This window comes from Cervus canadensis, chromosome 6, assembly GCF_019320065.1.
Source record: "Cervus canadensis isolate Bull #8, Minnesota chromosome 6, ASM1932006v1, whole genome shotgun sequence".
Classification (NCBI taxonomy): Eukaryota; Metazoa; Chordata; class Mammalia; order Artiodactyla; family Cervidae; genus Cervus; species Cervus canadensis.
The window spans coordinates 25,829,056-25,845,761 of record NC_057391.1 but is presented as its reverse complement, the minus strand read 5'-3'; the positions used below and the strand labels follow the sequence as shown (position 1 = coordinate 25,845,761).

Below are 16,706 nucleotides of genomic sequence, written 5' to 3'. Positions count from 1 at the left end.
TTCTTTAACATAGCAGAAGATAGGAGCCCTATTAGAAGCAATACTGTGGCCTCAGAGTTCTTTAAATTAAAACAATCCAGAAGAAAAGTTGCCTTATCGAAATAAAAAGGTTTTGAGATACTCCTAACTGCAAAGCAGTAATTGATACTCCAGCACCTCTGAGAATGAGTAATGGGGAAGATGAGAGGATTTGTAAGGACCTCTGCTGTGCTACCAACATGACAACATGGAGCTGTGAGGTTGATTTTCCATCCTCAGACTCTGTAAGGCTCTCCTACTCCTGCGCTTGCTTCCCCTGGCCACTCACTCTCTGTTATTATTTGTGTTTCCTCCACACATAATAACCTCTATTGAAGACTGCATCTTACCTTGAATCACAGTATAGAGCTGATGTTCAATAATTGTAAAATGAAACCACAGATGGTGACCAGAATTTAAAGATTGATAACATCCACTCTAATTCATAAATCCACACTCGGAAACCAGCTATAATAATAAAAATTAAAACTACATCAGGAACATGTAGTTCTACTTCAAATATCAGGGAATGTTAAAACTACAGGGCAGGACTAAGAATTTTAAATGGTCTAGTTACACAGAAACCCATGGTGCATGCTGTTCTAAAAACACCAAGCACTCTTTTTAAACAGGAAAGGTTAAGTTCAAGCCTCAGATAATGAAAGACAGAAGAAAATTTTAAGGAATAAAGGAAACATTAAAGTGAAAAAAAAGACAAGATAATTTTATCTCTGGATTAAGACTTATTTTAATATACATAATGTATCGTACTTCATATAATTTATTAATGTCATTTTCTATAGGACACTGTAATTAATTCAGTGACATCAGTATTGACCTCATACAAACAAAGGATGAAAGCTGGGTTTCCTTGTGTACCAAATACAAAACATGTGCTAAAGAGTTACCACACATAGCAGTTACGAGAGATCAACTTTAAGGATGACTCAGGTTTACAGTAGTTGCTTCACACGGTTTTCCCTCAAGACATGGATGTCACCCAGTGTTACTGTGTTTGTGCAAATGCCATCTCTGGCCTGCCTGACTACCTCCTTTTGCCAGCCCCACTTTTGCCTGTTTTACTGCTGCCACTGCTAGATTTGCCAGATGATTTTGAAGAGAAGAGTCTTGTCATGAACTCAGAGACATCAGGCAATTCATGGTTGGAATTCAGCATATTCATTGACTGCTCCATTTCCTGTGGGAAGACAAAGCACATTGATATGAAAGGCAGAGGGATCTTTCAAGTCACCTAGCAACTAACAATTCCATTAAGGAAGGAGGAGAGAACCGTAAAAGATACTGGTTCTGAGCAATGATGTAATGTCACACCCAAGAGCATTTCGAAACCATGTTTCATGCTTCCCTTATATCACTCAGCATTCTGATCCTCAGTAAATGCTCAAAAGTGTTGCCTGGGGTTTGATTCCATTTATGTTTTTGTAAAGGGGATTTTCTCTGATAATGGACATAATGTGATTATATTCCTGCCACCTAATTTTGTTTTCTGATTAAAATACTTTGTTTTAACAACTCATGCTTCTTCTAGATGCATTTAGCTAGAATATCAATCTTTAACTATATATCAAGCTATCAGAAAAGCTTGAAGATAACTATAGCATTTCCAAGACTTGATTCCTAAAGTGAAGTGAAGTCGCTCAGTCGTGTCCGACTCTTGTGACCCCATGGACTACAGTTTTCCAGGCTCCTCCGTCCATGGGATTCTCCAGGCAAGAATACTGGAGTGGGTTGCCATTTCCTTCTCCAGGGTATCTTCCTGACCCAGGGATCGAACCCAGGTCTTCCGCATTGCAGGCAGATGCTTTACCCTCTGAGCCACCCGGGATTCCTAAGGGCCTTAGTAAATCTATGAACACTGTATGACTTGAATGACCTCAGTTACAGCATGTAAAGCAAGCAACACAAATGTTAAAATGTTACCGTCACTGGCAGGACCTAAGGAAATAGTGCTTTTATTCTGAGGTTTCTGTCCTACCCCTTACTGGGCCAACAATCTCTGAAGTACTGTTCCACTTTTGACAATATTAATGTCTGCTTCATTTGAATTTCATGTGACATTACAAAAGTGAACTCATAATTGTATTGGTTCAAACATGAAAAAAAATAGGAAATACCCTATTATCTATCATTATCATTTAAAATTGAGCTTTTAATTCAATTATTAGCTAGGGCTTTCTCCCCAAAGGTAGAGTTTTCAAGGAGAAAAATGCTTTAAATAAGGTCAGGAAAAGACACATTATAAATATAAATCAGATATATTAACATCCCCTAGTAATCAAGAATTAAATGTATATGGTAACAGGTCTTGAATCTCTGCAAAAATATATCAACTCTATTTTTGAATCTGTTCAATTCTGAAGCTCTTGAATGAACAGCTTTTTATACTTCATACTATGTGAAAAGCATTTTGCAAGAAATGAATTTTTAACCCAGTGTGACTTCTAATGCTTCCTTCTACTGATACCACAGAGAGTTAACTGCCTTAACAGATACAAGGATACAGGAGGTACACTTTCCGACCAACACTGAGGCAGACGCCAAAACTTAGCAATAAAACATTTTGAAACATCATAAAGCATTCTTCTTTCATGAAGTTTTTTTCTGCCATTCCAGCATGGGATATATGCCTATACAGAACTTAATCACCTAGTACCTCAGCAGACATTTTTATTTATGGATAGCTTATTTTTCCATTTAAAACACACAAACAAAAACACACACACAAATACACACACAATCCTTTGATGGACAGAAGAGTGCTTTATAAATACATTCTACTTCCTATAGTTAACTGAGTTTGTTGACAACAGAGATGACATATAACCCATCTTTGTATCCCCTGTATCCAGAACCTAAAAATTGATAATAAATATTTATTCAGTAATCAATAGGTGTGAATACATCAGTATATTAAATACAACAGAAAAACTTAGAATTCAGGAGCTGTATGTTGATGGTTTGAGTTGAAGAATAGATAATTTTTTCTTTTTCAATTCTGAAGATTTTATACAGAAGCCAATATTTGTAAGGGATGAGATGGTGGCACTAAATTTGAAGCATCTTACTTGGCAACTCCTATCCCCCTCACCAAACAGTATGATCGTGTGGTAGAGTTTGAAAACGACTATTCTATTTTTCTCCTGTGGTTTATCCAAACTTCTTTTGTGTGTCTGAATATATAAACTAAAAGCATATACTCTGAAGAACTTTATAAAATAAAGGTAGATTATAAGAAGCTACCATTTAGTGAAATATTTAGATTAGGTATACCAGAATCATTATGCATTTCAACTATTTAACAAGTGAGGTACAAACAGGCAAGTACTAAACAGAATGTCTTAACTGTATGAAGAGATCCAGGCTTTTATCAGACAGAACCAACTGAATTTATCTGGTCCAATGGAAACAATTAGATACCAGAAACATATAATACTGTATCAACACAACCTGTAGATGAGTTTGGCTTGGGAATTAGGGTAAAGCGGGACAAATGCAAGCCATTCAGCCACAAAGGATGACCAGGCATCAGAACATGGTTCAATCATCTTACCCGCCTCATGTCAGGATCACTTGTGTTGACCACTTTGGGCAGAAGCACAAATATCAATAATGGAAGAACCATCATCATAACCTGTGAAAGAAAAAAATTCAGAAAATGTTTTTTCCACTTAACTGTAGAACAAAATCTGAACTTAACAACCAATGATGGAATTAAATATTGTAAAATGAATAAAACTAGCAGTCACCACTTCAATTCTATTGAATGAGCCCTGATGACAGCAACGTGCACTGTTATAATATAAGAGCTTTATCTATAAGTTTGTGTGGACTTTATACAGACACCTTGCTTCATATCTGTGCTACCTATCATTTTGCAGAGTTAAGAGTTTTATTTAACAGTTTGCAAACAGAACTATTTGTTCACTTTCTTCAATCTGCAGTCTGCCACTGAGATTGGTGATTGTGATGACCAGCTGAGCTTTTTCCAGACGACTTATGGTTTTTGAAGAAAACAAAATAGCCCCCTTCTATGCTGGGAGGGATTGGGGGCAGGAGGAGAAGGGGATGACAGAGGATGAGATGGTTGGACGGCATCACCGACTCGATGGACATGAGTTTGAGTAAACTCTGGGAGTTTGTGATGGACAGAGAGGCCTGGCATGCTGCGATTCATGGGGTCACAAAGAGTCAGACACGACTGAGCGACTGAAGTGAACTGAATGCACAACATACTACTAGGCAACTACTATAGCAGACAAGTTTTAAAAAAATGACCTAAGAGCTTCTCGCACTGCATATATTCCCACGGAAATTTCAGAAATGAGAACGTAGAAGATATTTCTCAATTAGCTTTGGAGTCTCACTACTGATTTCGTCCATCCACTCTACCCTCCTGCTTCTTCACGCCTAACTGCAGATTCCAGGTACTAACTTATTCCTCTCAAAGGATATACAGCCTGAAACATCCCTCCTTGTGATCTAAATAACTATCATCAAGAAATATGATTAACACTTAAATAATTCTAAGGTAATAATTCAAGTTTCAAAAAACAGCAAAGAAAAAAAAAGTTAACTTTTTTCTGAAGAATTATGCTATTAGAATTTTATATTAGTCGATACCGTAACATCATTTCATGAAAATACCAAGTACTTAGACTACCACAGAACCACAGAATAACTTTTCTGTTCATTCCACATTCAAAAGAAAGAGAAAAAACATGTACTTGTCCCATCAAGAGGGCAATTTATTAAGTGATGGCACATTCATCAGTGGCCTAATATGCAGGTAGTATGAGAAGGAGAGCTAAGTCACATGGCTTACGACACATGTGACTTATCACATGACTTATTACATGTGTGACTTATCACATGACTGTGTGTGTGTTTAGCTGCTCAGTCGGGTCTGACTCTCTGCAACCCCATGGAGACTTACCACATACTCCTTCTATGTGAATTTTAAATGTAAGTATTTATCTAATTTCTGCTGCATATTTCAATGTCAAATCTACCATGCCATTCTTGATACTATTTTTTTCATTATGTAGTCCCAAAGCTATTATTTTCTTGAAATTCATAGACTAGTCACAATAATCCTTTCATCCAACAATTTGACCCCAGCTTTCCTATCACAGGGTTAGGATTTTTCAATTGCCTGTAAGCAAAGTAGAGATTAGTAAAGGTACTTTATTATAGCCTGATACATACCATTGGGTTCATCAGAAAGTCTGTCCAGCCCCAAGACTCCCTTTTAATAAAGTAAGAAGGTGGGCCTGAAGATTTCATCTGGAGAGGATAGGGCAGTCTGACCACTTCTGATGTTTTGATATAATTCACGTATCTTGCTCTGATAAAGCAACATGAAAAAAGCATCAGTATTCCTATTACAAGCATTACTAGTTAAAAGAATTGCTTATATTAGTATGCCTTATAATTACCTTTAGCTTTTTCCAGAATGCTTTGGCATTTAAATTTTTGATCTTGAAAATCTGATCAAAGAAGCTTCATCTATATGTCTAAGATACTTAGCAAAATGTAGAAAAGAAACTAGATTTAGAATCAAGAGACCTAGTTTCTAGTTATAGATCTGTTATTACCCAGGCTTGCAAGTCTTAAGTTCTTAACTTTTCTGGTTATGCCAAAAGTTCTTCTGGAATTCTTCCAGCTCTAAAGCTCTTTGATTCTATTTAATAATAAACTTATTTTGCTATAAATATATAAAAAGTTGGAATTTTTTGATTGTCTGAGATATGCATTATGGGGTATACCTAATTGCATAGGGTATTTTGCAAGAAAAACTTATGACTCAAGAAAGTCCTGCAACAGTGCCATAAGTGGTAACATTACATTTTTACCAGACATGCTATGAATTTTAATCACCCATGTCCACACATATTTCAGTGTACTTTTAAAAAATTGCTTCCCCCATTTCCTCTTATCATTTCTTTTTGGAACTTCTATTAGACAAGTGTTAGACCATTTCATTCTTTATGGCAGGGGCCAGGAGGGTGCAGAGGAGCCTGTGCTGGGTCTCCATTGCTGAGGAGGCTTCTCATTACAGTGGCTTCTCTTGTTGCGGAGCACCGGCTCTAGGGCTGGAGGGCTTCATTAATTGCGGCTCCTGGGCTCTAGAGCACAGGCTCAATAATTGCAGAGCAAGAGCTTAGTCACTCCATGGCATATGGGATTTTCTTGGATGAGGGATCAAACCCATGTCTCCTGAACTGGCAGGCAGATTCTTCCCCACTGAACCATCAGGGTAGTGCCTTTTTCATTCTTTGCTCCACATCTTGTTAAACTCTCACATTCAGAGTCCTTTCCTTCATCTGTATTGATTTCTGGCTAATTTTTCTGATCTGTCCACACATTCATTGAGTTTTATATTCCAAAGCATACACTGATTGCAAAAGTTCAATTTTATTTTATTTTTCATATGGTCTATTTGGTATTATCTATGGTCTATTTTGGTATTATGGCAAGGAGTATTTTTGCTTAAAGCATTTTAAATATACCTTAAACCATCTTATCTAGTCTATATCCAATAGTTCTACTATCTAGAGTTCTCAGGGCTTCCCCGGTGGCTCAGTGTGAAGACTCCACCTGCCAATACAGGAGACATGAGGACCATCCCTGATCTGGGAAGATCCCACATGCCATAGAGCAACTAAGCCCGAGTGCCACAACTACTGAACTTGTGTTCTAGAGTCCAGGAGGTGCAATTAATGCAGCCCTGGAGCCCTAGAGCTGGCGCTCCACAACAGGAGAATCCACTGCAGTGAGAAGCCCTCACACCACAACTAGAGAGTAGCCCGTTTCCTGCAACTACAGAAAAGCCCACACAAAAACGAAGACACGGCACAGCCAAAAATAAATAAACAAATAAATAAAATTAGAGTTATCAGATGTCTGATTCATCTGCTAACTCCATGGACATTGCTTTCTTGGGTATTTTTTATAAGTTAAGTAGATGTTACTTATGTTTGGGTGTGGACAGAGAGTATCTGCCTCCAGAGAGGTTATGCACTCATCTCTGCCAGGAGTCCAGGATTATGACCAGGGATCACATCATTAATTTTTCAGGCTGCAATTTTTTGGATCATGCAGGAAGTAGTAAGTGCATACCCCAAATTTCAATGAGGGTATGACCATCAATTTTCAGGTAGATTTTTCCCTCCAAAAGCCAGGGCCAGGTTGGGAATCTGATCTCTTGGGTTTCAGGCCAAGGGTTGAGGAGAGAACCAAGTCTCTAGTCTGACTCTGACTCCCAGAATGCCCAAAGCTTGCCTTCCATCTACACACTGCTAATAAAATCTAAGCATCTTGGTGAGAGAATAACAAATTCCCCAGGTGGGAAAACAGTTTATTCTCTGGGAAATTCCCTTACTTTGGGGGGAGTTATACATTTAAAAGGAAATTTTTATCATGTTTTATCCAGCATTTCTAAAAATTTTCATTTGGCCAAAATGTCAGAAATGGAAGTCCCATTTATTTGAAACTAATTTATCATGGACACTTGCAAAACACTGGTCAACAATATTAGTATCTTATATAAATCCTTCTTTGTTCTCTACTCTGTTGCCCACCCCCCAATTATTAAAATGATAAGGGCCTTTTTTCAAAGCTATGCTTCAAGTATCCAATCATCAGGAATAAATCTGCAAATATGAATCCCACTGTTGCAACCAATCCTTAAAAGTTAAAGCAGGTAGTACTCTTTATCCAAGGTGAAAGGGCGAATAAAACTTTGTATTTTAGGAAAATATTTCTAACTGCTTAGACTACTTTATTCAAAAGGGGAAAAGATACACCCAATTGAATACAGAGTTTCAGAGAATAGCAAGGAGAGATAAGAAAGTCTTCTTAAGAGAACAATGCAAGGAAATAGAGAAAAACAATACAATGGGAAAGACCCTTCAAGAAAACTGGAGCTACCTAAGGGATCATTTCACGCAAAGATGGGCACAATAAAGAAAAGAAATGGCAAGGACCTAACAGAAGCAGAAGATATTAAGAAAAGGTGGCAAGAATACACAGAACTAAACAAAAAAAGTCTTACACGATCCAGATAGCCATGATGGTGTGGTCACGCACCTAGAGCCAGACATCCTAGAGTGCAAAGTCAAGCGGGCCTTAGGAAGCATCGCTACAAACAAAGCTAGTGGAGGTGATGGAATTCCAGTTGAGCTATTTCAAATCCTAAAAGATGATGCTGTTAAAGTGCTACACTCAATATGCCAGCAAATTTGGAAAACTCAGTGGTGGCCACAGGACTGGAAAAGGTCAGTTTTCATTCCAATCCAGAAGAAAGGCAATGCCAGAGAATGTTCAAACTACCATACAACTGCATTCATTTCACACGCTAGTAAGGCTCAAAACCTTCAAGCTAGGCTTCAACAGCACCTGAACCTAGAACTTCCAGATGTTCAAGCTGGATTTAAAAAAGGCAGAGGAAACAGAGGTCAAATTGCCAATTAGTTCAATCATAGAAAAAGCAAGAGAGTTCCAGAAAAACATCTACTTCTGCATCACTGACTACGCAAAAACCTGTGTGGATCACAACAAACTGTGGAAACTTCTCAAGCAGATGGGAAAACCACATCACCTTACCTGCCTCCTGAGAAAACTGTATGCAGGTCAAGAAGCAACAGTTAGAACTAGACATGGAACAATGGACTGGTTCAAAATTGGGAAAAGAACACGTCAAGGCTGTATATTGTCACCCTACTTATTGAACTTATATGCAGAGTACATCATGCAAAATGCTGGGCTGGATGAAGCACAAGCAGGAATCAAGATTATGGGAGAAATATCAACAACCTCAGATATGCAGATGATACCATTCTAATGGAGCCTCTTGATAAGGGTGAAAGAGGAGAGTGAAAAAGCTGGCTTAAAACTCAACATTCAAAAAACTAAGATCATGGCATCTGGTCCCATCACTTAATGGCAAACAGATGGAGAAAAAATGGAAACAGTGGCAGAGTTTATTTTCTTGGGCTCCAAAATCACTGAGGATAGTGACTGTAGCCATAAAATGAAAAGATGCTTGCTCCTTGGAAAAAAAGCTATGACAAATCTACACAGCATATTAAAAAGCAGAGACATCACTTTGCCAACAAAGGTCTATATAGTCATAAATGATGTGAGAGCTGGACCATGAGGAAGGCTGAGCTCCTAAGAATTGATGCTTTTGAACTGTGGTGCCAGAGAAGACTCCTTGGATAGCAAGGAGATCAAATCAGTCGACCCTAAAGAAAATCAACCCTGAATATTCATTGGAAGGATTGGTGCTGAGGCTGAAGCTCCAATACTTTGGCCATCTGATACGAAAAGCTGACTCATTAGAAAAGACCCTGATGCTGGGAAAAACTGAAGGCAAGAGGAGAAGGGAGTGACAGAGGGTGAGACGGTTGGATGGCATCACTGACTCAAAGGGCATCAATATGAGCAAACTCCAGGAGATAGTGAAGGACAGGGAAATGTGGCGTGCCAAATGGGATGCCATGCGATCGCAAAGAGTCAGACATGACTTAGAAACTGAACAACAGCTTTATTCATAATTCAAAGTAAAAAGAATAAATAAGAACAAATTAAGAGTTTTTAATCAACAGATATCCCATTTTAAACAACTCTCATTCCCTCCAGTATTCCGTTTTTTGTTTGTTTGGCCTGGCCACTCAGCTCATAGTATCTTAATTCTCCAACGAGGGATTAAACCCAGGCTCACTGCAATGTAAGTGCAGAGTCCCAACTACTGAACCCCAGGGAACTCCCAGTATTTTCAGTATTTTTTAAAGACTCTCAAACTTATATAAAGTGCATATGGTAAATCTACAAACCCCTCCATGTCCACACTTGCAATTCTAAAATATATAAAAAGTCATGATACATTCTTTACAGTTTAGATATTAACATACTAGGGGTTTTACATATAAATATATATTTTTTAAATTTTATGCCTCTAAAAAGACATGAGAAAGTCAATAGCTAATGAGAATCAATTACTTTGAAACAATCCATTTATTACACTAAAAATATTTATAAACATATTTGCAGGATATCACTTTAACTAAAGTTTTACCCTTGTTCTGAGTAGCCAAGTAATATTAGAATCTGGACAAAGTAGAATATTCTAAGACAACAATTTAACTTCAAAAATATAGGAGAAAGTAATTTGCTTCTAAAGAATTTTTTTTTCATAGCATCACAGTATTGGTTTCATAATAATACCAAGAATTTAAATTACACAGAATAACTGCGTTCACTACACATGCTAAAAGAGGAAAAAGAAAACTCTACCTGTCCATTATCAGAAGCTGACATCAGTGAACTAACATATAGCTGATATAACGGATGTATGATATAAAGCTCAACATAATGACTATTTTAATTACAACATATTTACATATTATACTTTAAAAATGTTCAATAATCAAAAAAAAGTACAGGAAGAAGGAAAGCACTTTGGGAGTAAACGCTGACTCAAATATAAACATTATGGTACAAACCAAACACCTCTCTTACATCAACTCAACGTGAGGTCTCCACAAATCAACCTAAATATGCTAGGCATGTGAAGAAAAGATCAGTAATAAACTACAGTTCCTCTAACCCCAAATTATTTTTGCCTTTGCATGACCTCTTTTTTATTACTGCATGCATGCTTAGTTGCTCAGCTGTGTCCGACTCTTTGCAACCCTGTGGACTGTAACCCGTTAGGCTCCTTTGTCCATGGGATTTTCCAGGGGAAGAATACTGGAGTGGGGGTCGGCATATCCTCTCCAGGGGATCTTCCCAACCCGGGGATTGAACCCAAGAGTCCTGAATCTCCTGCATTGGCAGGCAGATTCTTTACCACTGAGCTACCTGAAAAGATTGATTACGGCAACACGAAGTAATTCTGTGATAGCTCAAACAAAGAAGAGATATTACCATTTTAACTCTTTAGTACTTGTCAATTACAGCTCAATAAAGCAAACAAGCAAGAAAGAAAACTGCTTCCTATACCTCCTGGTCAGATTACACCAAAGAGAGCACTATTGGCATGAGACTAATAACAAATAAATCAACTGGGCTTATAATAGCAGAAGGCTAAATCTGAACACTGTGGACATCTACACAACTGATTCTAACTTGAAAGGGGTCTGTGATATTCCAGAATTAGTTCAAAATTTTCACTCGACTTCAAAGCATGTGTTCATCTACTTAGAAATTCTAAAACTTTTTCCTGTCTTCCAGCCTCTAATACTGTACTTTTTCTCATTATGATCTTCATTTTGAAATAAACTCCATGAAATTATCAAAATATCCCAATGAAAAATAAATGATAAATATTTTCAACTTAGAAAAGTTAAATTATTTCCAACTTTAATAATCGCATTTCAATTAAAACTTTCACAGTGCTTTTGCTCCTATAGTAAGTAATCTTACCTGTTCTCTATATAGTCATATCAGGAGTTTTAAAATAAATATTAAGCCAGAGCAGGAGAAAGTTCAACTGTACAATATTATCAATACTCAAATTAGAACAATATAAGGATGCTTTAAATGTTTTAAGGAATACCTTCAGTTTACACAAGAAACCTTTCAACCTTAAATATAAACTCTGAAAGGAATATATAACGAGGTACTCAGGAGCCTAGCCTTTGGTAAAAATTAAATCAGCTGTCCTTACCTCATTTTGCCTTTTGAAGTGATATCTACTCGGACAGGCTCAAACCTGTAAGCTGGAGAAATAACTTCCACTACATAAGATCCAGAAGGTATATCATGAACCACAAAACTCCCATCCGTCCTGAAACAATGAAATTATCATTATTTAGTCACTTATGATCAACAGTTTATTCCTTTGTTTTAAATCATCAGTTAACTCCCAAACCAATACCCCCCAAAATGACGAAGTATTTAGCAAAATAAAACAAACCCAAACTGGTGAGAGTTGTTCCACATTTCAGCTTCCATAATTACACTGCATGGGTAATGAAAATGCCCCAGAACATTCCACAGAGAACCCTGACACAGAAAGCACTTCTCTTCCATCTGCAGGACAGAGATGAGAGGTGACAGGAGTACAGGTCCAACTTTAAAGTCATGTCTTCATTCAAGGGAATGAATATGTTATTCCTACAATACTGGGGTTCCAATTTTGCCAAACCCCTTCAACAATTTCTTAATTAAAAATGGCTTTTTTCCTTAGTTTTAATTTGCATTTTGTTTTCTTGTTTTTTCTTCTTTTTTACAAAAAAAAAAAAGTAATTAAATATTGCTTGTTCCACTTGTTACAAATAGTTCCCATCTATTTTGGTTACTTCTTTTTGACTATGTGTAAGTTTAAAATGTTTATGGGGGTTAAAACCATCCACTTTTGCCTTACTGATTCTTCTAAACCTTCTAGACTAAGAAAACTACCCCATCCAGAACTAGTCATTTCAGGTTCACAGACCAAAATTAATTTGTTTTGCTAATGAGAAACTGCCATTCTGATGGCAAAAAAAGTTTATGATTCAGGAGAACAAAGATTCTAAAAGGACTGATTTTATCAAAGAACTGCCAGTCTCACAATAACGTTAAAACAATGTTCCTTACATCATTAGGCTCTTTCACACAGTTAAAGGAATGATTCTGTCACATCCACCATGTTTACTAAAAAGTAAGAGGAAAAAGTTCCATACTATTTCAAAGTACACACTAAACTGAAACAGAGTTGAAATATAAACATCAAGTTAACTTATTTCTGGGCTAGACGTCTTCTATTTTCCCTCAGATCATTCTCCAACCTTCTCCTCTCCGAACAGCAGGAAAGGAAGAAAACGAGCTTAGTATACTTTCCTCCCAGCTCTTTCCATGCGAGGCCCCCTGACTGGCTTTGGCAAGGGACCCAGCTCCTCTCTAGGCCGTTCTTTCCTCTTTTCCAGATTCCAATAACCTCTATTTTCCTGCCTCCATTCAGCCTTAGAGGTGACAACAGCCTTGATGTTGTAAACTTCGGAGTACTGCTTAATCTGATTGTTTCCTTACACCACGACCACCCTGGTTAATCCTTTCATTAAACTTTCCTTGAATTACTCTAATTATTCAGTTTCTTGATGGAACCCTAACTGAATGAATTTCAAAATTTTTTTCTAGATCCAGAAAAACAGAGAGTTCAATTAATTCCTGTGCAATACAAATAATAGCAGAACTAATAGCATAAAGAAAAAGCAAATATATTTTTCATCCTAGGGTAAACAGTTTACTTTAAAAGATAACATACACATTTAACAATGAAAACTTAAAACCTGGTTTTTAAAATGTACTCTGCAATACACAGACCTTGCTGGACTCTGATCTGAAAGAATAAACACATTAAAAGTATTTCTGAAGTAAGTGGGGAAACATAAAAATGGATTGGGTACTAAATGACATTATTACATATTTTGTGAAATCAGTAACGGTACTGTGGGTTTTTTAAGCCCTTATCTTTCTGAGATACATAACAGTGCTTTTACAAGTGAAATTATATTATGTTTAAGATCATATTAAAATATTCCAGAAAGTAAAGAGGTGCATATAGCAGATATGAAATCAAACAGTAAGCTGTGATGAGTTCCTAAGTTATTCTGTTTATTTTAGCATATGTCTGAAGTTTTCCATAATAAACAGTTCAAAAAATTTATAGTATGTAATCTTATATAAAGCATAGCACATAATTTAAAAAAACTGAAAACTATCTAAATGCCCCCAAACAGAGGACAAGATAAATTAAGTTCACATACACAGTGATGAGAGAAAGAAGTGGCATGGGTAGTCTTCAGTTGAAACTCCCCTAATCTTCTATTAGTAAAGTCTCAAGTCACCTTCAACAAGCATAATAAACACAGTCAAAATTGCAGGCTTGTTATGTATAACAGGTACAGGACAAATTACCTATCCCTCTTCCAAAATGGTTGCCACAATAAGCCCCTCATATTAATTCTCAACCTTTCTACATAGACATGAAAGAACACGAAATGGCACCAGAAGCTGTTCACAAAATATTAAATGAAAAAAATCAAGTTACAAAGCACTGTATATTGTATATCAGTATAAAAATGTCAATTCCAAAAAGATGTAACAAAATGCTAAGGCTTGCTATCTATATTCTGTTTATATTTTCTTCAATAAACAAATCACAAATTATTTTCAAAAAAAATAATGCTTTTTTTTAAAAACTGTATATGGCAGAAGAGAGATCAAATGGTTAATCATGGCTAATTTTCTAAAGCTTAATGAGTTTTATTATTAAAAGATCATTTATTAGGGTAAAACTTCAAGAATGGCCTAATGCCAGATTTTTAATGATAAACAGCACTTTAAAAATGATCGTAAGCTTCTCTTCACTATTTATTAAACTGAGTTTGAAATTCTCATTCGAAGGCACCCAGAGACTCTGAATATTTACAACACATATTTAGAATTAAATTGTCTTGTTTTCAGATACCACTTGTTAGTATACAAACCCACCAGAGGTACACTTCCTTTCCCAAATACTTTCAGTTCAAAGTTTCACTTTCCAAGCAGTAATTGAAAGACTTAAAACATCATATTACACTTATGCCTAGATACCTGAAAAGCAGGCTGATACAGAACTACAGTGCTAATAAATTCCCCACATCTTTTAAATATAGGCTCAATTCCTATTTCTATTCATTGCCAGTCAGGACAGAAGAGCATAAACACTGTATAGTCTTACATAAATGACAACAGTGATGCTGCAAATCCCTCGATAACTTCAAGTGTAAAAAAGAACAACAATCCCACTTCCAGGCAAAAAAGGTGCTTTGATTAGGGACTTGAGGGCCCATTAATTTTAGAAGTAGCAACATTAGCCTCCAGTCTGTGTCATCACTAGAAGCCCTGTGGGCTTTGAGAATTCCCACTTGCTTAGCATCATTCTACACAACATGAAGCTACCAAAAGACTGAAATGAAGTGGAAAAAGAGGCCAAAGTCCAGGAAAACCAGATGAGGTAAAAAAGGAAAGAATTCATCAAAAGACAAATAAAGGGTCCACCTGTCCCCAGGGCCCAGAAGTGGTGGTCCCCATCCAGGGCTAAAAGGGAGTTGAAGATAACTGACTCCACTGCTCTGGCCCTGGGACGAGCACCTGCTATCCTCATTTCTGTGGTACAGGATCGGGAAGGGGAAAACGTCAGACTGCCTGGCAAGGTACCCCCGGCACAGCCCCGCTAGCGGTGCTTGCCCTTTCACCCTCGGACAGCGACGTCGTCAGGTTTTGACACTTAGCGCCCCTAGGGGGAATTCCCTTGCAGCTTCCATCCCAATTGCTTTCGCGCTGCCCTCAGGATGCTCACTTCAGAAAGCCGACGTGCTCTTCTCCGTCTACCAGCACTCGGGCCGCCGAGATCCAGTCCTGGGGTTTCACTCCAGGAACAACCGCACGCCCCTCAATCTTGAAGCGATCTCCAATGCCGACCCCACTCCCTCCTGACCCCTCGGAGGTAGACCCAGAGACCTCCGAGCTCTGGGCATCCCTTGATAGTAGCAGCAGGAGGACGGAAAAGAAGGCCCAGAGAGTGGCCGCCATGACAGCAGGTCTCGGCGGTCAGGCCGGTAGCCCCGGAAACCCTCCCAGTCTCTCGCAGTCGCCGCAGCCGCGCGCTGATGTCGTCATCTCTGCGCGCCGGTTTCGGGCGCCCACTGTGGGCTCAAACCGCAGCGCAGGAACCTCGTCCAATCCACTAGCGAGATGCGAGTGTTGTGGCTACTTCCGCGCGCTAGAGAATGGAGGGCGCTGTGAGGTGCGCCACTTAAGGCAGTTGCCCCCAAAGTGAAAGTGAAGTGTGAGTTGCCGTGGTCCCCACTGAGAGGGACGAGGATCTTAAGTGTGTGTTGCCTGTGAAGTCGCTTCAGTCGTGTCCGACTCTTTGCGACCCTATGGACTGTGGCCCGCCAAGCTCCTCTGTCCTTGGGATTCTTCAGGAAAGAGTGGGAGTGGGTTGCCATGCCCTCCTTCAGGGGATCTTCCCAACCCAGGGGTCGAACCCTCATCTCTTATGCCCCCTGCATTGGCAGGCGGGTTTTTGTTTTGTTTTTTTTTTAAACCACTAGCGCCACCTGAAAAGTAAAAAAAAAAAAAAAAAAAAAACAAAAAACAAAAATTAAGACTAAGAGGGATGAGGATCTTAAGTAGTGTCTGCAAATGAGGCTCTGATTTAGATAGAAACAAGTCCAGTACAGAGCGTTTAAAAAGCCTTTAGAGATTCCGCAGGCCGTGCAAGATGAAAAGCCTCCCGTTTGTATGTTTAAAGGAGATAACATCTCTGCACAGAAAAACAGCTGGAAAAATACGTAAACTAAGGGTTACGTCTGGTGAAAAGGGAAAGAGTTTGAGGTAATTTATCTGCATTTATTTATCTACATTACACCATTCGTCCAGTTTTGAATGCTTTACCGTGGTAACAAATGAGTGGGGGGAATGGACTGCAGCATGCCAGGCTTTTCTATCCATCACCAACTCCTAGAGCTTACTCAAACTCATGTCCAGTTGGTGATGCCATCCAACCATCTCATCCTCTGTCGTCCCCTTCTCCTCCTGCCTTCAATCTTTCCCAGCATCAGGGTCTTTTCAAATGAGTCAGCTCCTTGCATCAGGTGGCCAAAGTATTGGGAGTTTCAGCTTCAGCATCAGTC

The 16,706-nt window shown here is 38.3% G+C and overlaps 1 protein-coding gene across 1 annotated transcript; it reads right to left on the bottom strand.

Moving 5' to 3' along the window:
- Nucleotides 1–748: 748 nt before the first annotated feature.
- Nucleotides 749–15,683, bottom strand: EMC7 (ER membrane protein complex subunit 7). Its single transcript, XM_043471387.1, has 5 exons — nucleotides 15,368–15,683; nucleotides 11,711–11,830; nucleotides 5,245–5,383; nucleotides 3,590–3,670; nucleotides 749–1,216 (listed from the first exon to the last, which is right to left on the bottom strand). Exons 1-5 carry the CDS (start codon nucleotides 15,598–15,600, stop codon nucleotides 1,064–1,066), a joined length of 726 nt encoding a protein of 241 aa, XP_043327322.1. The 5' UTR covers nucleotides 15,601–15,683; the 3' UTR covers nucleotides 749–1,063.
- Between the last annotated feature and the right edge of the window lie 1,023 nt (nucleotides 15,684–16,706).

What these genes read in the sequence shown, in the direction of transcription:
- EMC7 (XM_043471387.1), bottom strand. Translation starts at nt 15,600, where the DNA reads ATGGCGGCCACTCTCTGGGCCTTCTTTTCCGTCCTCCTGCTGCTACTA. An exon ending in ACTTTCTGATGAACCCAATG is followed by an intron (nt 3,671 to 5,244) that starts GTATGTATCAGG and finishes TTTCTTTCACAG; the next exon opens with GTTATGATGATGGTTCTTCC. An exon ending in GTGATCCTGACATGAGGCGG is followed by an intron (nt 1,217 to 3,589) that starts GTAAGATGATTG and finishes GTCTTCCCACAG; the next exon opens with GAAATGGAGCAGTCAATGAA.